We start from the raw sequence: 24,487 nt of genomic DNA on the forward strand, positions 1-24,487 counted from the left end.
TCATGTGTTTCAGTCTCTGTCCTCCTGAATGTGACTCGGTCATTATAAATCCACAGGAGCCGTTTTTGTTCATCTGACTGCCGATAGAATATATTTTCAAATGTGCCACTTCAGCTCTGATTCAGCTGCATCAGTAAAGACAGTAAGTGAACTTATCAGATAAATGTAGTGGAGTAACAGTTCAATATTTGCCTCTAAGACAGTATGAAGCAGAGGGGAAGCAGAAAGTAGAAGAACATGGAAATAACCAAGCAAAGTAAAAGTACCTCAAAATCTATGTTTTAAAGTACTTTTAATGCACTTAAACACATTGTTCTGATGGTACGTCCATAAAGTCTTTGAATTTAAGTTTTTACATCATATTTCTTGTTTTACTCTGAAGGATTTGAATAATTCCTCCACAGTCTAGTTAATGTAGGAAACACTGAACATCACCACTAAATTCACTTCCTGGTCTTTTAGTCCTGATAACTCAGGAACATGAACACATACAGTTTGTACATGGAGAAATCTTTCTAGAGGGACAAATACACATTTAAACTGTTATAAGTGAAAGAAAAACACTTTATTCATTCATCAGTTTTATACTGAAACATTCAACATAGAGCAACAAGTCATATGCAGATAAATACAATAAATTTGACGTCGACAAAAGTGAAAAAAACGTTTTAAAAAAAAAGAAAATATAAAATTTGACATTAATCTGATCTCCAGTCAGAAGAAGATAAAGTGCGACAGTAAACAGATTCAACAAGAAGGAAAAATAAAAACACAGTGGTGAAGTTTCTGGATGCTGATATTCAGCTGACAGACGCTGGATGAGGCTGATAAAAAGCTTCACGTCAGAGCAGAAAACAGCAACATAACAACACAGCAGTGCTGCTCAGATACACTCAGCAGAGATTAAAGGGACAGTAAGAGTTTGATCAGTGAGCAGAAGCTTCATATTGTCTGATGTGGGTCGTCCAGTACAGACGGTTACAGCAGTGGGACCAGTTTAAGATGAGAGCAGGAACCAGTTTCTCAGAACCAGCTGGAGATGAAAGTTTCCTTCCTGATGATGTTTTAAAATGATGGAAAGCTGCTCTGGTTCTGCGTCGAGGCACCATGTGACCAACAAGATGACACACAGTAGAACAAGTTCATTCATAAACACCTGCTGCTGGTTTTGGTCACATGACAGAACTGAACTGCACCTGTGCTGTAAACTTTACACCATACATCGTTTAAAAAGTGCCCAAAGTTTAAAAATAAATCCTCTTTGTGGATGTTTTGTAGGAACAGAAATGTGTTTCATTGTTTTCTTACAGTAACAGGTGAAATGTGCGACGTGAGCAGATCTGAGACAACAAGTCTTCAGCTGCATTAAGGCACAGAGGTGATCTGAACACGTCTCCACTCAGATGGATTATTTAGATTATTCAAGTTGACATGTTGGTTATTTTTGGCCTGTAGAAAATACTCAGAGCTTCGTGGTCGTGGACAGACGGCCGTCCATCACTTCATCTCTCAGACGATGTTACAGTGAAAGGTCTTCTACAGCTGCTCCTCCTGCTCCTTGTTCTCCTCCTCCTCCTCTGCACAAAAGAAAAGAAGTTTGTGACACTTGTTAAAGGACGTTGTTAGTTATCTGCAGAGGAAACATAGAAGAAGAGAGCAGACACATTTTTCACATCTGGGCATGTAATGAAAATGAGTCAGAGGACGTTCAGACTCATCAAAAGCTCCTCTATGAAACAACTCCCTGAAAATAAGTGTGAATTAGTGAAACACGGCTGGTTTGGATCATCTAAATGTGGAGAACAAGAAAGCTCGTTTGTATTTTAACTTACGGGTCCTTCTGCTCCTCACAACCAGAACAACCATGACGACGATGGGGAGAAGGAAAAGAGTGGAAATGATTCCAGCACGGACAGCGTTCCTGTTTTCACCGTCTGACAGAAGATCAGAGAAGATGTTGAGTTGAGACAAAGGAGAAGTGCTGATGGTGATAAAGCCAAATCTCTCCTGTTTCCACAAAGTGTTCCCTTTACTCTGAATCACCACCACGACTGACAGCAGACATGTGAACACCGACAGCTCAGAGTTATTTACCAGGGAGGTCTGGCTGGGTCACGAGGTCCAGTGGAGGTCTGGGTGTGCTGGCTGTTTCTCTCTGTCCTGTTTAAAGTGAGCAACATGATTTAAACGCTGGCTAAATGAAGCAGCAGCAGTCAGACAGAGAGAACCCGACTGTGTCCACAGAGCTCGTCTGCTTACTGGGGCTCAGACTTACCAACAGTCAGCTTCATGGTGCAACCTGCCTTCAGATTTGGGACAAAACATCTGTAGGGTCCAGCGTCAGACAGCTGGACTGAGGAGATGAGCAGGGTCAGGACTCCTCTGCTCAGGTCTTCATGGACCAGAGCGGTCCTGCCTCTGTACACATGCAGCTGTGGATCAGGATCATCGCGTCTGTGTCGATAGACGTGAACAAACTTATCCAGATCAGCTCTGTTCCAGTCGGATGTATAATCCAGCAGGTTGACTCTGGGATCCAGACCACACTGGAGCGTTACATTCAGACCTTCCTGGGCTTTGATGGGCTCAGTGGGGCAAACAGCTCGATACCCTGCTGAGGAAACAAACAGGAGATTTAGATCGTTTTAAAGCCTCCACACAACAACTGCTCTCATGTCAGGGAAGGATCCTCTCCTGTGACAAACAGACCTCCAGCTGCTCTGGAGGCTCATTTAGGGACCATCAGTAAGTAAACCTGTTGTTTGATTTACAAAGAAACAACATTGACTTCATGATACTGGTGAGAATTATGTAGCACACTATTTTGATTGCTAGTGTGTTATGTATTTATTTAGCAAAACCTATGTAAGAATATTTTTTGATTTCATTTCAATTGCCTCCATGTCATGTGACTCTAACCAATGCTAACTGTATCATCACACAGGACACGCCTGCTTTTTTAGAATGGATTTTACTACTTCTTCTATTTATATGAATACTTTGAGTTTTACTTATATTTCTTCTTCATAATTTTCCTGACAGTTAACCAATAAAAACCAACACATGTTGTCTGTGTATCTATGAATGATGAGTCGAGGACAGCAGGGTTTGTCTGTCTATGTAGGAATGAGTCCGGTTCATCCACCAGATGGAGACATAGACTGAAAGGTCACTCATCATCCACCATTTCTTTGTATGATGCTGAACGTGGATCGACTACAACATAACATGCTTGTTTGCCTGTCTGACTATCAGATTTAGGCCCCCAACAGCTTAACATCCATACGGTATCTATGGCAAGCCATTTTAACATTTAATCAAACCACACTCCTCTCTGTAATTGCATTCTAGATAGCCATAATAGCATTTCTCCACTCCTGTGTATTAGGCTTTCAATTTCAGATATCCACAATTATATTCTGGATATCTGAAATTGAATTCTTAGGAAAAAACTCCCATTTCAGACATCTTCAATCCAATTGTTACTAGTCATAATTTTCACTTAAGATATCCAAAACAAATAACTATGTAATTTTGAATATCCAAAAATACATTGTGACTAGTAAAAATGTCATTACAGATATGGATATTCAAAATTCAAAAGTATTCAAAATTACATTCTGGATATCTGGAATAGTTTTTCACTTTGGATATCTGAAATGAAAATTATGACCGGTAACAACTGGATTGAAGATATCTGTAATGGGAGTTTATCCTAGTAAGAATTCAATTGCAGATATCCAGAATATAATTGTGGATAGCTGAAATTGAAAGTCAAATACACATGAATGGCAAAAGTGACGTCATTTGTCCAAGGAACAATGTCATTGTGGATATCTGAAATGTTCTTTTTGACTCAGGAGAATTGAATTACAGATATCTGCAATACATATCCAGTCTAGCTATTAAATGTTATAAGGCTTGTCATACGGTATCTGTACTTTATGCTGTTAAACCGACACATTGACCCACAATTAGCATAACTGTGTTCACCGACAAGGGGGCGGAGCCTGACACAAGGCCAAGTACCCGGATGAGCCGCTGTGTAAAGATAGTGAGGATCTCGGAGTTCAGGCATTACGTCACAGTGACGCTACTGGGGGAGATTTCACTGTTGGGTGCACTAAATACAAATAAAAAACTTAACTTCACTAACGTAACTCTAAGAAGTGATTCAGATGAAACTGATCAAACTTCATGCAGACAGTGTTTCCTGCGTGTCCTCGCGCTGTTCTGACTTAACGTGCGGAGCTTTTCCTTCACTTGTTGCTGACGAACCCGCTAACAGCAGCTAACTGGACCGGGTTTAAAGTGAACCCGGCCGCTGTTGGCTGCATACAAACTCCAGGACCGACTGGGCCCAACTTGAAGACCGGGAGTCCGGTATCGAGGTGATTAACGGAGTTCAGCTGCTGTTGCACGGTTAGCTTCGTGGTTTAGCCTGCAGCTAACGCTAGCAGTCCCGTTAGCTGACTGCGCCCCGAGTTACCAGGAGACAAACCGGGTCAGAACACGACCCTGGTTCTGTAGTGCCGGTCGCAAAACTGGCAGCCGTCGGTCTCGGATGCTGCGTTTGGTTCCGGTCGTGTTTGACCAGTCCGAAGACTTTGACGGCTGAGCTACCCAGGGCTGCTGCTGCTGCTGCTGATCTGGTCCGACAGAGAAACTTACCGCTGGTAAGAAGGAGATGGGCGTAACGTGATTGGCTACAAGCACAAGGCCCGCCCCTTTATCTTGAGTGACAGCTGCTGGAGCAAACCGGAGAGGCGCGTTACGTTTGACAGACGTGTGGAGATTGTGTTCCTGTTCTTGAATCATTCGGTCTAACTTTAAATTTCTCCTCTCTGATTAAGAGGGAAATAAAGACTCTTTTTAAAAAAAACGAAAAGAGGAAAGTCAATATGACCTGTTAATTTTTAAATTAACAACTCCAAGAAGCACTTTTTTCATAAACTCTTATTTTGAACCGACAATACTGTTGAAGTTTGTGCTGCTATCACTTCAATATACAGTATACAGACATTATGATGATTTGTTTTCTATCTGGATCATGTTGAAGTTTTAATTGAAAACTCATTCCGTACATAGATTACATACATCATACTATAAACCAAACCCTGCAGAACAGTCAATAAACATGGATTACAAAGTTTTAACACTTTGACAGTTAATGTGTATAAAGTTATAATGAAACATAGTCTGACCTGAGATCATTTGACAAAATGGTAAAAAACTCAGAAACATTAAAATCTTCATCTTCATCATCAAACCTGGAGAAGTTTACATGTCACACACCGAAGGACTGAAACACCATCACGACTTTAAGCGCCTGTAGCCCTTTTCCTTTTAAAAGCGCCTCGTGGGCGGACACGCCCATCTCGCATCTGTTAGCCAATCAGAAGACTTCAAAATACTGCGGCCACTTGGGGCTCCTTGAAACCTCTGACAATAGGCTGCACAGCAGTGACATCAGGGAGGATGTGGAGGTGACTGCACATTTTAGCGGATTAAAAGTTGTTTAATAGCATTAATAACTTATTTACATGACAGTTCATCTTCTGAACGATAACCAAACGTTTAACCCATTTAATCACTGCAGCCACATTTTGAACAGTAGAGGAAACCTCTTCTTAATTACAGTCTGTTATATTTATTGGATCACCTGAAAATATTTTGTAAATGTAAATAAATATTTTATTGGACATTACGAGAAAAAGAGTCATTTCAGTGTGTACAGACTCAAAGAAGTGAAGCAAGTAATAAAGTGCTGGACTGAATCTGTGTCCTCATGTCTCCACATCAGAACTACTTGTGAGGAGTGTGTTTGTAACAGTGAATGAAGTAGAGAATGGAAAACATGAAATATCTGGTCTTTGTCCTGTTTTCAGTCTGTGACAAACATCATGAACAAGTTGTCACATTGTGTTTTCTGCTCAGCTTTAGAATCAGGTGTAAATAAAGACTCAGTGCCACAGTCAACAACATCAATTTTAATGCTCTCTCTACTTCAAATCCAGCTTGTCCACAGCAAGGAGTCATTAAGAGACACCTGAAGATGATCAGATAATAATTCAGCTCACTCCCCTGAGATCACTGCAGGAAAAGTCCCAACACACACAAACACTAAAAACATCATCAGCTGCATTATTCCAGTTTCTGTCCTCCAACAAGTGATGAGATGATGTCCAGCAGACAGATGATGAGTCTGTGATCAGTGTTACACCTTCACAGTTCACTATACTACACTGTACACTCTGGAGTAACAAGTCAACCATAGTTACACCGACAGAAACCGGATGTGGTGTTGGTGGAAAAAAATACAGTACTAATAATTGGACTGAACTGTACAAATTCCACTGTGAATAAATCACAGTAGAAACCGTTTTATCTGAAAAGTTCAAAAACATTTTCTGTGACAAGTTACTGAAGCGAAAACTGTATTTTATAAGAACTAAGAACTGTGGACAACTTTATTCTGAAAGACTGAAACTGAAAAGCGCTTCCTAATTCATTGACTGCGCAATGGCAAGTTCTCTCATTCGCAGACGTCCGATACAGCATGTTGTTAACGTTAGAAAGTGGCACACATGTTGATATTCAGGTTCACAGGCGGACAACTCACTTAAAGCCCCGCCCACTCTGTCACAGTTCTGTGTCAGAGTTAATCTCTGTCTTCTTCTCATCGTTCAGTCCAAACAGGAACTTTGTCCTCGAGTTTGTTCTGATCGCTGCATTAAATCTACTCTGTTGTATTTTTCACGTCAGACGCTGAAAAATCCCAAAGATTATGATTTTATTCACTTCCGCTACAACACTAACACAACAATAACACACTGTAACATACAGTTAACATACAGTTAAAAACAAGAAAGAACATTAAACATTACTTTACTTTTTTACTTCCATTGTTTGAGGTGGAAGAAAAGCGTCTGTCGTCCGGTCTGTACCACCGACTCTTCGTCACACGTCCGTCCGAAAAACAGCGTCTGTGCCCGGCAGAGAGCCACGCAGCTCCCGCTGTTCACTGGCGGTTATTACAAGTGAAAACTTGAACTCACAATGTCTTTGTCGCCTTCAGCTGTCGTGTGGTTGCAGTTACTGTCTCTGACAGCTGATATAGAAAATTAAATCAGCACATTTAATGAGGAAACGTCACCGGGCGCTCAGCCCTCCTGACCGAGGCTTCGGTGAACTTCCCCCCGGAGAACAGCGTCCCTCTCCCGCAGCGGAGCCAGACAGGGTCCGTTATTACTGATGGAGATGATGCGACTTGTAAACAGGCTGATGAATTATCAGCACTTTGTTTGGTATGTTGGCTCATTTATTTGTGTTTGACAGATAAATCATTAGCTGTATCTTCATGTGTTTCAGTCTCTGTCCTCCTGAATGTGACTCGGTCATTATAAATCCACAGGAGCCGTTTTTGTTCATCTGACTGCAGGTAGAATATATTTTCAAATGTGCCACTTCAGCTCTGATTCAGCTGCATCAGTAAAGACAGTAAGTGAACTTATCAGATAAATGTAGTGGAGTAACAGTTCAATATTTGCCTCTAAGACAGTATGAAGCAGAGGGGAAGCAGAAAGTAGAAGAACATGGAAATAACCAAGCAAAGTAAAAGTACCTCAAAATCTATGTTTTAAAGTACTTTTAATGCACTTAAACACATTGTTCTGATGGTACGTCCATAAAGTCTTTGAATTTAAGTTTTTACATCATATTTCTTGTTTTACTCTGAAGGATTTGAATAATTCCTCCACAGTCTAGTTAATGTAGGAAACACTGAACATCACCACTAAATTCACTTCCTGGTCTTTTAGTCCTGATAACTCAGGAACATGAACACATACAGTTTGTACATGGAGAAATCTTTCTAGAGGGACAAATACACATTTAAACTGTTATAATGAAAGAAAAACACTTTATTCATTCATCAGTTTTATACTGAAACATTCAACATAGAGCAACAAGTCATATGCAGATAAATACAATAAATTTGACATCGACAAAAGTGACAAAACATTTTTAAAAAAAGAAAATATAAAATTTGACATTAATCTGATCTCCAGTCAGAAGAAGATAAAGTGCGACAGTAAACAGATTCAACAAGAAGGAAAAATAAAAACACAGTGGTGAAGTTTCTGGATGCTGATGTTCAGCTGACAGACGCTGGATGAGGCTGATAAAAAGCTTCACGTCAGAGCAGAAAACAGCAACATAACAACACAGCAGTGCTGCTCAGATACACTCAGCAGAGATTAAAGGGACAGTAAGAGTTTGATCAGTGAACAGAAGCTTCATATTGTCTGATGTGGGTCGTCCAGTACAGACGGTTACAGCAGTGGGACCAGTTTAAGATGAGAGCAGGAACCAGTTTCTCAGAACCAGCTGGAGATGAAAGTTTCCTTCCTGATGATGTTTTAAAATGATGGAAAGCTGCTCTGGTTCTGCGTCGTGGCACCATGTGACCAACAAGATGACACACAGTAGAACAAGTTCATTCAAAAACACCTGCTGCTGGTTTCGGTCCTGATGAGAGCTGTGATGTGCAGGACACAGCAGCTGCTGATCGGATCAGAACAAGGCAAAAGCTGCTAGAAGTTCCTGAGAAAGTGTCAGTGGATCAGACGCTTGAACACACTGCGGATAGAAAACACCACGTGGTCGAGCTGTGTGGCGCCAACAGTTCACAGTGGAAATAATAAGTCATCTAAAAGTAACTTGTGATGTTTTACAGGTTTGTTCCTCCATCAGGTCCGTTTGGCTGTTCAGGACCCAACAGTTCTTATCAAAGATGGGCTCAGTTTACCTGTTCAGTGTATTTAAAGACTCCTGCATGATTTAAAATAATTAAATCAGAGACACGGTGTCCCTCAGTCGCTAACGAGGCCTCGCTGGAAGAATAACTGTCCGGCCTGGTAAAGAGGATTTACAACTGTTAGAAAACAAACAGCAGCAGTAAAAAGGTTCCAGTTCATCAACACATGTCTTCAAGCTCTGAGACTGTTGTGAGCGTCATCAGTCCATTTTGTGCAGTGCTGTGTGAGTTGTTGGTCTCTGGAGTCATCAGGGTTCCCATTTCAAGACCGTTAGAGTTCTGCTCTGCTTCTGGTCCCGTCGGTCCACTCAGCTTCTTCTTCTTCTCTGAGAACATGGAAACAGTTTGTCAAACTCTACATTTATACAACTTCAACTTTCAGGTGATTCTACACTAATGAAAACATAATTATGAATATTATATCACATTTATGCCAACAGATTTTTCTAAATCCTGCACACTGGACCTTTAACTAAGTTACTTTCCACCACTGATAAAATGCTGCAAAGAAAAAGTTTGTAACTTACTGATCTGTCTGAGTTTCACCAGGACGACAACAACAACAACAACAACAACAACAACAACAACAACAACAACACCGATGCCAACACCAACGTTCCTGTCAGTCGTGTTTCCAGCACCTGAGAGAATCAGACAGGTGAGAAGGAGGTTTGAGTCGTTTACATCAGTGATGTTTCGTTTCAGCATCACAATGAACAGTTAACACACATTAACTCCACATGTGCTGCTGCTCATTGTGGCACCAGATCTTCAACACAGTGAATGTTGATTTTATCTGCTCTCATTAGAGACTGAAGGTAAATGTCAGCAGGTGTTAGTGGAGTCAACTCAGCTGGATGACTGGACTCTAAATCAGGAACAACACTGCATGTTAGTGAGGCTCCATTTGTTTTAAACTACAGAAGAAGAACCCACACAGTCAGATGATCCTGAACATTAAAAGATCTTGTAGGATGGAGAGTTCAACAGTTCTGAGAACCAGTTCAAGATAAATACCAGGATTGTCTGGCTCGGTCACGTCTGTCACTGGAGGAGCAGCTGTGCTGGAATTATCCGTCTTTGTTGAGTTCTGGTGTTCTGTTAATGTTTCAAATGGAAGAAAAGAAAAATCTACAGTTTTGTTTTATACATGTTATAAATGGATCTGTACAGTATTAAACTCAGCCTGCTTACCAACAGTGATATAATGGACAAACAGCCCCGGGACAAAGATTCTGTACTGTCCGCTGTCAGACGGGCCCACTGAGGAGATCCGGAGAGTGATGGTTCCGTTCTTCAGGTCTTCATGGTTGAGAGTCGTCCTGCCTTTGTACTGATCCATCTGATCAGTAAGGAAGTCGTGTTGGTGTCGATATGCGTGGACGACATCTTTGCCCTGATGTTTGAGGTCCGGTCTCGTTACATCCAGCGGTTTAGCAGACAAGTCGACCCGCGGATCAACTTGACACTGTAGAACGAGGCTGTCAATCAGGATCCGGTTCTGACAGGAGACACGAAGCTCTCCTGTGGAAACAATCACCACATCACAGAGTTACAACCTCTGGAGGGCTGAATGTGACGTTCAGGGCTGAAACTAACAAACATGTAAATCAGTCAGTTAATCCGTCAGTTTCATCCTTCAATCTGTTTCTGGTCTATAAAATATCAAGATGGTAAGAAAAGTTTCCCAAAGTGATGAAACGTATCCGAGTGTATTTACTCAGACTGATGATGAGAACAAGTTTCCACACCAAGTGAATTATTACAAACCTGTGTGTTGTTTATAATCTGTAGGAACGGATTAACCTCTTTAAACACTTGATCATGTTTTTATAATAACATCTCTCCTGGAGGGGATCAATAAACAGTGAGACCACTTATCAACATACAGGAGCGCCTTCGTGTTAAAGGAGCATTCTGTAGTTTTAATCAGAAGAGAAAAACCTTCACTGATTTTAATTTTTTCCAAAACAAACTAAATAAAAACTCTCTTTGTTTTCATGACTGAATAAGCTGAATTAACAAACTGATCTTTAAGGACAACACAGTTTATTCTAGTTAATAAAACATGGATTATTGAGTTTCAACACTTTGACAGTTAATATGTATAAAATGATAATGAAGCATCAACTCACCTGAGATCATTTCACCAAATGATAAAATACTCAGAAACATTAGAAACTTCATCTCCATCATCAAACCTGGAGAAGTTTCCCAGACTGAAGGACTGAAACCTCATCTCGTCTCTTTATTCAGCAAATTCCGAATACAATTTCCGCCAGCCAATCAGAAGGCTTCAGGGCGGAGTTATAAATCTGCCTCTGACGTCATTACAGAGCTCAACACTGTGCAGGAAACTGTTGATACACCTGCTGCAGCTTCTGAACAACATTAATGTTAATGCTCTCTCTACTTCAAATCCAGCTTGTCCACAGCAAGGAGTCATTAAGAGACACCTGAAGATGATCAGATAATAATTCAGCTCTCTCAGAATCAATGTGATTATAATAGTTTTAATATCATATTAAGTTTGTCTAACTTCGAGGTGGTGACACGGTTTTTGGGAGTCCTGCATCTGGAGAGTCAAACCGCGTCAATGTGGCGCTCTGGAGCGGAACACGAGTGTGTGAGTCCGGTGTTTCGGATTAACACGGATCCATGTTAACTGGTGACCGTCAGCTGTCACAGCAGCCACAACAGATGTTGACAACGGGAAGAGAAGACGTAGCTGTCCTCAGATCTGCCTCTTTGTTCAGGTTTCCTCTGGTCAAAACACACCTGATACGTGTTCGGCTGCTGTTTGATTAAGCGTGAGAAGAGAAAAGGAGAAATAAACATGATGGAATCACAAGTTCACTTTACTTCACTTTGCGACAGTTTCTCCTCCTGAGTCTCTGTCGGTGTTTCCAGCTTGTCGATATTCGCTGTTGTCTCTGTATTTATGGAGTTTTCAGCTCCTCTAACGACTGTTGTTGAAAAAGCGCCTCTCGACAAATGTGTGGACTTGTTCTGGTGTCACTGAGACTTGTGGAGACTCGGACTGAAAGCCCGTCTGGTTCTGGCTCCTCTCAGGAGCAGCGGGTGCTGCTGTGGACTCTCCCCGACCAGAAGCGCTCTCAGGCGGGCAACAAGTCCTCGCGCAGCCGGCAGAGCAGGAGATGTTCACCTCTCCGCCTCCAGGCTGGAAATGAACCGCGCATGCGCGAGAAGCTATTTATGTATTTCATCCAGTGAATGAAATGCGCTTCCGTATAATACAAACTATACATTTGTTACTTCCAAAAATGAACCAACAAGCTGTTCTCAGAGGAAAATAAGGTCCCAGAATAGTGTTTGAAGCTAGAAAGGTGGCAGGGTCCGCCACATATAAACAAAGTAAAACTCTCACCCAGTGATCTCAGAGTTGATTGTTCATCAGAGTGTGAGAGGAAACATGAAGGAAATATATCAGCACTGCTGTGTCACGGTGCATTTAAAGTTAAAACCGAAAGAAAGAAAGTCTCTTTTTCTATTAGCTTAATTTCCTGTTTCTTAACTTGTTTTAATGTTTTGTTTCATGCCGTCTTCCTTCTTGTTTTTAACTGTATGTTACAGTGTGTTAGTGTTGTGTTAGTGTTGTGTGTCCCTGTGAGTCTCTTGTGTCTGAATGTTACTATACAGATAAACCTGTCTTGTCTAAAGTCACACAGCTTCTTCAACTACCCGTCATGCCTTGCGGAAGTGAATAAAATCATAATCTTTGGGATTTTTCAGCGTCTGACGTGAAAAATACAACAGAGTAGACTTAATGCAGCGATCAGAACAAACTCGAAGACAAAGTTCCTGTTTGACCTGAACGATGAGAAGAAGACAGAGATTAACTCTGAGACCACAACTGTGACAGTGAGGGCGGGACTTTAAGGGAGTTGGCCGCCCTCTGGAAAACGTCATCACACCTGTGTAATGCTCACTCATCTTTAGAAAATGTGCCGTTTTAAAATAACGACAACATGCCGTGTCTGACGACTGTGAACGAGAAAGACCTACGAGGGCGTGAGCAGTCAATCAGGAAGCGCTGTACAGTTTCAGTCTTTCAAAATAAAGTTGTCCGCACAATCCTCCCCAAAATAGTTCTTCAAAAAGGTGCTTTTCGCTTCATCAGCTTGTCACAGAAAATGTTTTTGAAGTTTTCAGATAAAACGGTTTTTACTGACATTTATTCACAGTGGAATTTGTACAGTTCAGTCCAATTCTTAGTACTTTATTTTTCCACCAACATCACATCCGGTTTCTGTCGGTGTAACTATAGTCGGCTTGTTACTGCAGAGTGTACAGTGTAGTATAGTGAACTGTGAAGGTGTAACACTGATCACAGACTCATCATCTGTCTGCTGGACATCATCTCATCACTTGTTGGAGGACAGAAACTGGAATAATGCAGCTGATGATGTTTTTAGTGTTTGTGTGTGTTGGGACTTTTCCTGCAGTGATCTCAGGTGAGTGAGCTGAATTATTATCTGATCATCTTCAGGTGTCTCTTAATGACTCCTTGCTGTGGACAAGCTGGATTTGAAGTAGAGAGCATTAACATTAATGTTGTTGACTGTGGCACTGAGTCTTTATTTACACCTGATTCTAAAGCTGAGCAGAAAACACAATGTGACAACTTGTTCATGATGTTTGTCACAGACTGAAAACAGGACAAAGACCAGATATTTCATGTTTTCCATTCTCTACTTCATTCACTGTTACAAACACTCCTCACAAGTAGTTCTGATGTGGAGACATGAGGACACAGATTCAGTCCAGCAGTTTATTACTTGCTTCAGTGGTTTCACTCAGAAATTGTCAAGCGTGTCTGAGAAATGATCAATTATTCTGTTTATTTGTGGAACTTCTTCAGTTCAGTTGTGGAGCGGATGTGTTACATCTGTATTCACTGGATTGACTCTTTTTCCACCTTGTGGTCGAAACTTGTCACTACATGGACTCTAACAGTGTCTAATAAAATAATTATTTGCATTCAAAAATTATTTTTAGCCGATCAAATAAATAAAACGGACTGTAATAAATGCATCTGATTATGTTTGTTTTGGTGGTACATTATTTTTTGGAGTAATCGACTCGTTATATCTATTATTACCTCCTTGATATTCACAATATTAATGAGGTAATAATACAAACTCAGATATATTTGTTTTTTTCCAAAAATGATTAAACAAGCTGTTCTGTGAGGGAAATAAGTTCCCAGAATACAGTGTGAAGTTGTGAACTGCGACTTTAAAGGCTGAAAAAGACGTAAAACTTATTCTCAACAACCTGTCAAGATATTTGTCAATGACGCGATATGAATAAAGTTGTATCGTTTATAAAAAACCTACCCGTACCTCACTGGCCAATGAGAATTGTGAGCGTCCTCAAATGGCGCGAAAATCATGTAAAGGGGCGGAGACTGAGCCATGTGTGACAGAAAGACAGGAAGATAAAATCTGGCAGCTGCAGGACATGAGGACTTTCTTAAAACTTCCAGAATGAGGTAAAAATACACATTTATATGATCTCTGTAGAGACAGACTGAAGACTTTAATGTGTTTCACTGCAGTGTTCAGTTAATCTCACTGAAGTGGCTGTTGTGTTTATTTAATGGAGTTAGTCTGCAATCAGGTCGTATTTCTGTAGAGAATGAGTTGAATGGTGTTTTATTTTATTACAAATTAACTGACGAAGTTGTTATGTATGGTTAACCAGTCTGAAGCTCTCCTCGCACGGAACTAATATTACCTGGGGACCTCAAGTGATTTAGAAATGATCCCACCACGTCTGTGTTTCATGCGGCGCATTCGCACAAGATAAGCGACTTCATCCCCGGGTCGATCTGACCGGAGCACAACGGTTAGATATGGATATTGGTTGATATATTGATATATGGATATTAATATAATAACTGGTGAACCTGTTGAAAGATGGAAAATGTTCTTTACCGCATGCTGCCATGCATGTAATCCATCTAATCATCTTGCGAGATTTCGCTCTTCTGATGAGCCTCCTGAATTATTTTATATTATTAATTAATTATAGTTATAATTCCCAACGCAGCCTCCATAATTCTCGACCGGAAAAAGACACAAAGAAGGTACGGAAAACACAAAAAACGACCCCAAATCACAGAGATGCTGATTCGCACAGGACTAATATTATCACATGACCTCTGGGTTTGGTCAAATATGGCAGGTAATTTGTGGAGGAATTTTTACTTCACAAATTACGGACATGACAGATTCGCACGGGATTAAGATCACAGACGACCTCCACAATTATTCCAGATTACTGGAGGTCCCCAGGTTATACTAGTCCTGTGTGATAGGGCTGAAGTGTGTGTTTTAGTATCATACCAAGTCTGGAAAAACATGCAGTGGGGCTAAAATCCTCCCCAAAAAATAAAAAAATGAAATAAATACTCAGTACAATTCGTTTACTACGTTTTCCTCTTCACGTTTTTAGAAAACCTGTTGTTGTTGTTGTTGTTGTTGTTGTTGTTGTTGTTGTTGTTGTTTTGTACCAGTCCAGAGTAAAGCGTGTTGTCAGTCTGTCTCAATGCTGCAACATCAAAGTAAAATAAGAAAATATATTTTAATAATGTAGATTAGTTGTGTATTAAAAGTGAGAGCTCACTGGTCGTGTGTTTTGAGATTAAAAAGCAACAATAAAACAAAAGCAGCAGTTTAGCTCAGTGCCGTTAATAGGAGTGGTGGCTGTTTGCGCTCTGTGAGGGAGACAAACAGCAACATAGTTCCGCTGCTCGGGCCGCTGTGCCCTTATATGGCGCTTCCTCTTCCTGAGTTTGACTGCTGCCGCGAACGGCTCATTCATACTCGCTCACGCTGGTTCACCGTCTTCACCGTGTAAACATCAACAGTTTAGCTTCGTGATGATCTCTGACTGCTTTCCTCGCTGCTGTCCGGTGAAAATGAAGCTTCTCCTGCTCGCCACGTTCACTTTTCTGCTTGTTCCGACATCATGTGAAAACTCTCCGGGTGAGTTTGAAGTTGAATGTTTCGGCACCTGACAGCTAACATGTCGCTAGCTGACAGCTACATGTTAAAGGGGTCCGCATTAACTTCTTGTTGCGGTTTATAACACTTGTGTCGTGTTTAGCGTTTATAACTAATTTTAACAAGCAGGCGGCCGCTGGACATTAGCATTCTTAGTTAGCATAACAGCTAACTGATCGACGTGAAGACACAACATGGAGGATTTAAACGTTCCTGTGGCGCGAGACGGGAAATAAACAAACTCAACAACTTAAAGCAAGTTTAACATTCGACCTTTATACATGTTTAATGATTCAGTTCAGTGTGGAGCTGCAGATGGGCTGCAAGTTACTGAGACTATCAGAACCTGCCAGGTGATCAATTTACTCACCTTCACTATTATTTATTGGGAAGAGTGATTATAAAGCAGCAGTAGATCTGCAGTGAGAATCGATCTGATGACTGATTTGATAACTGATCAGTGATCAGATCAGATTTTTTGTTAGAAAACACTGATTCCAGCTTGTTAAACGTGTTTATTTTCTGGTTTCTCTTCCTCTGCTCATAAACTGAAAATGTTTTGTGTTGTGGAGAAAACACGACATTTAGAGACGTTATGTTTCAGTAAAAGTGAAGAAATCCTGTTAAATATGACTTTGAAAGTGAAAATCACTCATGAATATGTGAGATGTCAAATGTACTGAAGCTGTCAGTCAAATCAAAAGTAGTTTTGTAGCAACAAAAGGACGAGTAGATGTAAATCACACATGTGTACGACATATTCACGTGTGTGTCTATAATGATTCAGCCTGATTTTAAACATTCGTTGCCTCTAATTTGAAGTGGACTGGAAGTGTAAAGCACAGACAATAGAAATCATCAGTTGCAGTACGAGGAGCTCTAACTTGTACCTGACTGCAGTATTTGAGTAACTATATTTACAGGTAGATTCATTACAAGTGAAATATTTTGAGCCTTTTTTTTCTCATTTTGATGGTTATTGCTGACAGACAGCAGCTGATGTTATGGAAGCTCAGTTTGCTGTGATCGCAGCCTTCAGCTCGTCTGTGTTGTTGGGTCTAGTGTCTCAGCTTCCTGCTGATGTCAGCCCAGAGATTCTCTGTGGGGTTCAGTAGTTGTTGTACCACGCTCAGTAAATGAGTCACTATTAGTTTTGGCTCTGTGGTCGGGTAACAGGTCCATCTGGGAGAGGAAACCGGCTCCTCCACACAGTCTGGAGAAGCAGATTTCCTTTTCCAGCTGGACTAGTAACCAGTCTGCTGACCTGGTATTGGCCCTAAACATCACATTTACAGTTTATTTTGAGTTGTGTCACAAAAAAAACATGAACTGTGACTTTGAAATGTTTTCATGCTGTGAATGTGCTGGTTGTCTCCACAGAGTGCCGGTTCATGATGAAAGGAGGGGACGACCTCATTCTACAGTGTCAAGTTGATCCGCGGGTCGACTTGTCTGCTAAACCGCTGGATGTAACGAGACCGGACCTCAAACATCAGGGCAAAGATGTCGTCCACGCATATCGACACCAACACGACTTCCTTACTGATCAGATGGATCAGTACAAAGGCAGGACGACTCTCAACCATGAAGACCTGAAGAACGGAACCATCACTCTCCGGATCTCCTCAGTGGGCCCGTCTGACAGCGGACAGTACAGAATCTTTGTCCCCCCGGGGCTGTTTCGCCGTTATATCACTGTTGGTAAGCAGGCTGAGTTTAATACTGTACAGATCCATTTCTAAAATGTATAAAACAAACCTGTAGATTTTTCTTTTTCTTTTCTTCCATTTGAAACATTAACAGAACACCAGAACTCAACAAAGACGGATAATTCCAGCACAGCTGCTCCTCCAGTGACAGACGTGACCGAGCCAGACAATCCTGGTATTTATCTTGAACTGGTTCTCAGAACTGTTGAACTCTCCATCCTACAAGATCTTTTAATGTTCAGGATAATCTGACAGTGTGGGTTCTTCTTCTGTAGTTTAAAACAAACGGAGCCTCACTAACATGCATGTGTAGCGACGGCGTGTCTGTCTGATGTGTGATAACTACACAGGTCCTTCACTCAATGAAATAAAGACAAATGTCCCACAAAACAACGTTACATGACCAACATTAACGTCGCAGTTACAACAGTAACGTAGTAACTGCGACGGCCTCTGACAACTTATATGAAGAAAAAAAAAATACCACAGTTATCCGTGGAGAAGCGTCCATTCTCCAAACTCCTCGTCACATTTCTGCAAAAACAGTCGTCTTTAAGCCGGCGATGCTTCGCTCTGTGTGAACGACTAACGGTGGAGAATTGGTGAACTGCTGCTGCGGTGATAATGTTGCATCTCTGTGTGAAAATGGCTCCTGTTACATTGTCAGTGGCCCCATTCACACAGTTCACCGATCCTCCGCTGATGGTGATTCACGGTGACGTCATGATGATGACGTTCAAGATGTTTACCAGTTGTCCTCCTGTCAATCTCGCTCGGGGGATGGAGGCCATTTTCTGGGGGAAAGTTCACTCAAGTCTCGGTCGGGAGTGCTGACCATCGTGGTGATTTATTTTCATCACAAACACTCGGTGAGTTAAAGTTTTTTGCTGGTGACCGACGCTGGTTTTCAGGCAGAAATGTGAAAAAGAGTTGGGAGGACAGACGCTTCTCCACGTATATCTGCTGTATTTTTTTCCTCATATACGTCACCAAAGACAGTCACAGTCACTATGTTACTTTGGTTTGGTCATGTAACGTTGCTTTGGGAAGTTTCTCTGTATTTCGTTGAGTGAAGGAACTGTGTAGTTAACTGACCGTCGATCAACACACCCTCGATACGCGAAGCCGGCTTATCCATTCACACTGGTTCAGTTCTCCAGTAATACAGCCCTGATACTACCTCCAGAGGAAGATCACGGAGAGAAATTTCACCCCTCGCCGCCTCTGAGAGATTCACACTGACACGGAGGCGGGGAATTGGCGTACTAAAGCCGCATCCAAAAGCCAGTGTGAATGGGGCCAGTGGCTTCAGTGTCACACACCTGTAGTTCTTTGGCCAGGTGTGAAGTTCTTAATCTAACATTTAATTAGTTTAAAACATACCCAGGATGTGTTTCAGTGATCCATCTTCACTAACAATCCTGCTAAACTGTCTCACAAAGCTGGTAATCAGCTCGATTAGTCGACTCAGGGTTTCCATATTAAAGTGGAGGTGTAGTGCAGCAACAGTTAACAATCACAACATGAACAAGAAGACTGGCAGCAGATCCTACAGACATGTAACACAACCAGAGGCAGCGTAGAATTGGAGGACAGGATCTGATCTGAATGATGACGCTGTTATCAGAACTGACTGGTGAGGAGTTTGTGCTTTTATTCACTCTGAGCTGTCGTCTTGAACAAAACCTGCTCCGGTGCAGCTGAAGTTACCAGAACACTCCTGTAGGAAGTGAAGTGACCTTCTGTCTGTCCTCCTGTCTGTCCTCCTGTCTGTCCTCCCGTCTGTCCTTCTGTCTGTCCACCCGTCTGTCCTTCTGTCTGTCCTTCCGTCTGTCCTCCCGTCTGTCCTTCTGTCTGTCCTTCCGTCTGTCCTTCTGTCTGTCCCACCAACTCTTCACATCTCACCCTGGAAACCATCGTCTGTCCCCGGCAGCAGCTCCTGCTGCTGATAAATGATTATGTGACACGATATTAATGCAAAACTTTAAGTCACGTCTCTGTCGCCTTCAACCATTTATGTGTTGCAGTTATGATCTCTGGCAACTTGGATCGAAAAAAATCTCCCTCAGTTTTGAATGAGCAGCAGTCACTGCAGTGTTCAGCCCTCCAGACAGGGTTCACTGTTAACTGCTGGTGATTATCATCATTTAGAGCAAAACACTTCCTTGTCACTTTCCAGGATGCGTGATGGGTCAGGATCTCAATCACAACACTTTACAACAGCGTCCATGTGATTACAAACCGTTTGCTGAGGCGATTTTTAGATTTACAGCTGGAAACGCAGATCTCAGTGTTATGATGTGTACCGTCACATTTCTTTGGTTCCCCAACACCAGCACGCTGTATGAAGTGAGGCGACAGTCTGGCACCAAAACTAGATCTGGTGCCACGATGAGCCTTTTTCTGGGTAACGACTCAAACCTCCTTCTCACCTGTCTGATTCTTTCAGGTGCTGGAAACAGGACTGACGGGAACGTTGGTGTTGGCATCGGTGTTACTGCTGCTGCTGCTGTTGTTGCTGCTGCTGCTGCTGCTGTTGTTGTTGTTGTCGTCCTGGTGAAACTTGGAAAGATCAGTAAGTTAAAAACTTTTTCTTTGTAGCATTTTATCCGTGGTGGAAAGTAGGACTGAGCGATAAATTGGCGAAATCAATTAATTACAGTTTGTGGTTTCGGACAGTTAAAACAAAACAAAACAAAAAGGTTTTGTCTTTAACTTGCTCTGCCGCTCCTCATCAGCTCCTGTAGTTCACAGTAAGCTCCGCCCTCCTCGCACTGACTTCCCACAGAGAAACAAACTCAACATGCAGCGAGCCAAGAGTTCGTCCATAAAAACACACCGTCTCCTTAGTAGTTTGGCTTTGTAGCGTCGGGCCTCGAACAAAACACGGTCCACTGCAAAGTTTGTTCAAAGGCTGCTGCAACTAAAAACAGCTGATCGACACTTTTATTTCAGCGTCTCAAACAGACGCTTGTATCACAGTGGGACACTTGTTGTTCACCACCAGATGTACAGGAGAGCTGCAGCCCACAAACACCTGCTATAAAGCTGCCAACATTAGCAAATCATTTAATCATTGTGTCCTGAATGAGGAGAAAGCCGGTGGACAGCTGTTACAGATGCAGTCATGGTGCATATCGTTAAAGACACCGTGACCTTATACAGCGGAGCCGGAGGTTCATCCACATACTGAAAATGTTCAACCCAGGTTTGTGCTGCGAAGCCACAACGGGCTCGTCTTCCTGGCCAAAAATGTGTTAGAAGACATGAAGCACACACCTCATGTCCTGTATATCTACAGCATGTGATGATAACTGTGCAGCCACCTTTTGCAAAATAAAGTATTTAATGAAAGTTATGTTAACACTTTATGATCCCAATATGGAACCTGATCTGTTTTTATAATAGCAAGAAACCTGACATGAAATTTATGTACACAAAAGCATTTTATCAGAAAGAGACACATTCTTTTCAAAACGATGCGCTGTTATTTATTTGTTCAGGTGAGTTTGAAGCTGCGCTGTTTACAACAGCATGGCACATTTGTTTAAATCACAAATTAAATTTTTCGGCCATATCGCCTCAGTGGAAAGTAACTTAGTGCACATGAGTACTGAAGTTAAAGGTCCAGTGTGCAGGATTTAGGAGAATCTATTGGCATAAATGTGATATAATATTCATAATTATGTTTTCATGAGTCTAAAATCACCTGAAAGTTGAAGTTGTATAAATGTAGAGTTTGACAAACTGTTTCCATGTTCTCAGAGAAGAAGAAGAAGCTGAGTGGACCGACGGGACCAGAAGCAGAGCAGAACTCTAACGGTCTTGAAATGGAACCCTGATGACTCCAGAGACCAACAACTCACACAGCACTGCACAAAATGGACTGATGACGTTCACAACAGTCTCAGAGCTTGAAGACATGTGTTGATGAACTGGAACCTTTTTACTGCTGCTGTTTGTTTTCTAACAGTTGTAAATCCTCTTTACCAGGCCGGACAGTTATTCTTCCAGCGAGGCCTCGTTAGCGACTGAGGGACACCGTGTCTCTGATTTAATTATTTTAAATCATGCAGGAGTCTTTAAATACACTGAACAGGTAAACTGAGCCCATCTTTGATAAGAACTGTTGGGTCCTGAACAGCCAAACGGACCTGATGGAGGAACAAACCTGTAAAACATCACAAGTTACTTTTAGATGACTTATTATTTCCACTGTGAACTGTTGGCGCCACACAGCTCGACCACGTGGTGTTTTCTATCTGCAGTGTGTTCAAGCGTCTGATCCACTGACGCTTTCTCAGGAACTTCTAGCAGCTTTTGCCTTGTTCTGATCCGATCAGCAGCTGCTGTGTCCTGAAGCTTCGTTTAAAAAACTTTGCTGCTTTTTGAAATTACGTCATTTTTAAGAATTTCTCAGATTCTGCATCTTTTTATTAATGACTAAATTACTAATTAATTATCATCTTAGTTTGTATTGATGCTGAATCATGTGTGCATCAAACAGCTGTTTGATCAGTTTTAATGATGCTTGTATTTGTTTTTCAAATGAACTCTGTATTTTATATATTTTATAGAACTGCACATTTTACTGTCGCGTCCCAAACTTGTCTTCATGTTTATCTGTCTGCTCTTCACCGTGGTGAGTTGATGAGTTTGGTCCTATCCAGGGTTTGACACTGTGAACATTTGACTCTTAAATTAGACGAGTAAATGATGATGACACAACATTTACAAGTAAAGATGGCGACTTGCTGCATCCCACCTGCCGGCTGGCTGAGACTCGTCCCACCCAGTCGGAGCTTCTTTTGTAGCCAGCGTGGACAAATTGGACGTTACAAACACAATCAGTCGTTCTGTAAGAACCAGATCGACCTTCCAAATAGAATAAATCCATGAGATCAGATTCATCAGGCTGGATGAGAAATCCTTTCAGAAACTGAACTTTTGGGATTTTTAAAAGAGTGAAGTTGTGAATTTATTGGTGGAAATAAACAAAGTGCAATACATTTCAGTGTCACTGTGAGACCTTTCCCCCTGATTGTTTCTGTTTGTCTGAACACTGAATGTTCCTGTTATTTATTTCTGGTATTTATTTTGCTTATTTGTGTCTGAGCTGCTGTTTGTAGCTGAACTCTTGAGCCTTTCAGTGATTAATAAAGAGGAAACATATGTACGAGGTGATGTGCTCATTCAAAGTGAAGGTGTGTTTGCTGACAGCACATTGTGATATTTCCATGTTCGTATCAGAACTCTGACAGTCACATGGTGGCTGCAGTCAACGCTCCATGTTCATGTGTTGTAGGTTTGCTGGGAGCCGAGCAGAGAGGCAGCTTTCTAATCACGTCACCTGAGTCACACTCAACATTTGTGCAAAATTCTTCTCTTTATTTAAATTCCTTTTACTAAGAAATAATAAAGAAATGACACCAACACAGAAACAGTAGAAAAATGACAAACAGGAAGTAGAATGTAAACATAAACATCAGATCAATAAGACGATCTGAAGGCAGCACAGAGGCTCTTTGTCCTCATGGCTTCCTGATAAAACTAAGCTTGTGAAATTAAAATGTAAAAGAAATGCATGGCAACCGATTGTTTTCTCCATTAAAGAAGATTATGTATTTCTCCAGGTTAATTTTGGTGACATTAACACAATGTTATCACAATGATGACAACTAGCGGAGAGATTTAGGGAACAACAACAACAACAAATCTTTTTATGTAAATGTGTGTTAGTTGTATTTAGGTGTGTAAGGAGAGGCAGCAGTGTAACAGCACCCACCACCAGCTGTGTGAGTTTGCTCCAGGTTTCCACCTAGTGGTGGATTTCTGCATGTGAGTCAGTTTTGGGTCCCCTCAATGTTTTATTTCTGCCCAAGCAACATTTGTTGGACAGTAAAGGTAACAAATACGATGATAATCCAGCAGAGAGGAGCTCCAAGTACACTGAAATACCTGAATGTTACAGGGAGGGAGGGTGAGGGCTGGGCTGAGTCGACCAATGAGGTGGATGAGAAATAAAACGTGTGTATTTGACTTTAGTTCGTTTGAATGCAGGACTTTAATGGTGGAGACGTGTGTTTGTGCTGTGTTGGTCAGATCTGAGTGTTTCCTTCCTGCAGCGGCAACCAAACGGTCCAGTGTGAAGTCACTTAATGAGGATGAACAGCAAATGATCATCAACCACAGTCTCAACCTTTAGGCTTAATTAGTGTGAATGCTGAAGACATTCACACTATTGTTCTTCTGGAATTTATTAAAGTTTTTCATGATTCCGTACGTTTTTTGACATGCTTCTTCTCCTACAGTTTTTGTGCTACAGAAACCATTCAACCAATCAAAATGTGCAGCTTTTTAAGGACATTACTGCTTCTATTTTTCTTTTTTCTATCTTTTATACTTTTTGAAATATTAAGCTTTTCATGCAAAATTTTGCCCATTCATCCTTATGGGGATTTTTTCAAAATTCATTCAGCTACAACGTCAGCATATGTTCAGCTATTGAAACCATTCAGCTATTAAAACGTTCAGCTTTTTAAGCTCTTTCAGCCTTCTGCTTTTCAGCTTTTCAACTTTTTCATAAATTCAGCTTTTTATGAAAAAATGTAACATTGCCGCAAATGGGAAAAGCTTCAAATCCTCTTCAAAAATCCTCGGCTTTCAGCCTTTTCTTCTCCCTCATGCTTTGAGCTAGAGACACCATTCCAACTTTAAAAGTGGCACAAAACCTTGAACTACTGGGCCTCTATTCAGTTTTTAAAGATATTGGACGATTTTGGACTAATCACAGTTTTAGTTTGAAGAACTTTTAGCCCGTCTTCTGACTTTATAATGGGTGTGTATTGCGTCAGCTAGAGTGAGTGAGAGCAGCTGGAACACTGGAGAGAGAATTCTCTCTTCAGCTGGACTTTACATAGACGATGCAG

At 41.4% G+C, this 24,487-nt stretch overlaps 3 protein-coding genes across 14 annotated transcripts in view; 1 reads left to right on the plus strand and 2 right to left on the minus strand.

The window, feature by feature from the left end:
• Window positions 1-546: 546 nt before the first annotated feature.
• On the minus strand, window positions 547-6,232 carry LOC119014441 (butyrophilin subfamily 2 member A1-like). 7 transcript variants are annotated; one of them, XM_037089908.1, is made up of 5 exons: window positions 6,085-6,232; window positions 2,276-2,611; window positions 2,095-2,160; window positions 1,833-1,934; window positions 547-1,577 (listed from the first exon to the last, which is right to left on the minus strand). In XM_037089908.1, exons 1-5 carry the CDS (start codon window positions 6,143-6,145, stop codon window positions 1,537-1,539), a joined length of 606 nt encoding a protein of 201 aa, XP_036945803.1. In that variant the 5' UTR covers window positions 6,146-6,232; the 3' UTR covers window positions 547-1,536. The 7 variants fall into 7 exon arrangements, with proteins under 7 accessions (XP_036945803.1, XP_036945635.1, XP_036945880.1 ...); XM_037089740.1 differs by having other exon boundaries at window positions 2,276-2,614; XM_037089985.1 differs by lacking the exon at window positions 6,085-6,232 and adding an exon at window positions 5,205-5,307.
• Window positions 6,233-8,821: 2,589 nt separating this feature from the next.
• Window positions 8,822-24,487, minus strand: part of LOC119013759 (butyrophilin subfamily 2 member A2-like) — a 36,498-nt gene continuing 20,832 nt past the window's right edge. For 3 of the 4 annotated variants that reach the window (XM_037088710.1, XM_037088632.1, XM_037088781.1), the window contains exons 5-6: window positions 9,346-9,459; window positions 8,822-9,144 (exon numbers count right to left, since the gene is read on the minus strand). In XM_037088710.1, the coding sequence (XP_036944605.1) occupies window positions 8,978-9,144; window positions 9,346-9,459 (281 nt within the window). In that variant the 3' untranslated portion in view covers window positions 8,822-8,977. The remainder of the gene's footprint in view (window positions 9,145-9,345; window positions 9,460-24,487) is intronic. The other variant, XM_037088930.1, reaches the window with a different exon arrangement.
• Window positions 13,135-22,734, plus strand: LOC119014227 (butyrophilin-like protein 10). Of its 3 annotated transcripts, none has more exons than XM_037089330.1 (5): window positions 13,135-13,293; window positions 17,230-17,550; window positions 17,653-17,733; window positions 20,008-20,133; window positions 21,324-22,734. In XM_037089330.1, exons 1-5 carry the CDS (start codon window positions 13,233-13,235, stop codon window positions 21,398-21,400), a joined length of 666 nt encoding a protein of 221 aa, XP_036945225.1. In that variant the 5' UTR covers window positions 13,135-13,232; the 3' UTR covers window positions 21,401-22,734. The 3 variants fall into 3 exon arrangements, with proteins under 3 accessions (XP_036945225.1, XP_036945300.1, XP_036945149.1); XM_037089405.1 differs by lacking the exon at window positions 13,135-13,293 and adding an exon at window positions 14,250-14,333; XM_037089254.1 differs by lacking the exon at window positions 13,135-13,293 and adding an exon at window positions 15,586-15,831.

This window comes from Acanthopagrus latus, chromosome 1 (genome assembly GCF_904848185.1).
Source record: "Acanthopagrus latus isolate v.2019 chromosome 1, fAcaLat1.1, whole genome shotgun sequence".
NCBI classification, from domain to species: Eukaryota; Metazoa; Chordata; class Actinopteri; order Spariformes; family Sparidae; genus Acanthopagrus; species Acanthopagrus latus.

Coding starts and splice junctions, on each gene's coding strand:
- LOC119014441 (XM_037089661.1), bottom strand. CDS start 4,078: ATGCCTGAACTCCGAGATCCTCACTATCTTTACACAGCGGCTCATCCG. Junction 2,612..3,972: donor TGAACACAGTTATGCTAATT/GTGGGTCAATGT, acceptor TTTCCTCAGCAG/GGTATCGAGCTGTTTGCCCC. Junction 2,161..2,275: donor CACCATGAAGCTGACTGTTG/GTAAGTCTGAGC, acceptor CACTTTAAACAG/GACAGAGAGAAACAGCCAGC.
- LOC119014227 (XM_037089254.1), top strand. CDS start 15,726: ATGATCTCTGACTGCTTTCCTCGCTGCTGTCCGGTGAAAATGAAGCTT. Junction 17,734..20,007: donor GACCGAGCCAGACAATCCTG/GTATTTATCTTG, acceptor TGATTCTTTCAG/GTGCTGGAAACAGGACTGAC. Junction 20,134..21,323: donor GGTGAAACTTGGAAAGATCA/GTAAGTTAAAAA, acceptor CCATGTTCTCAG/AGAAGAAGAAGAAGCTGAGT.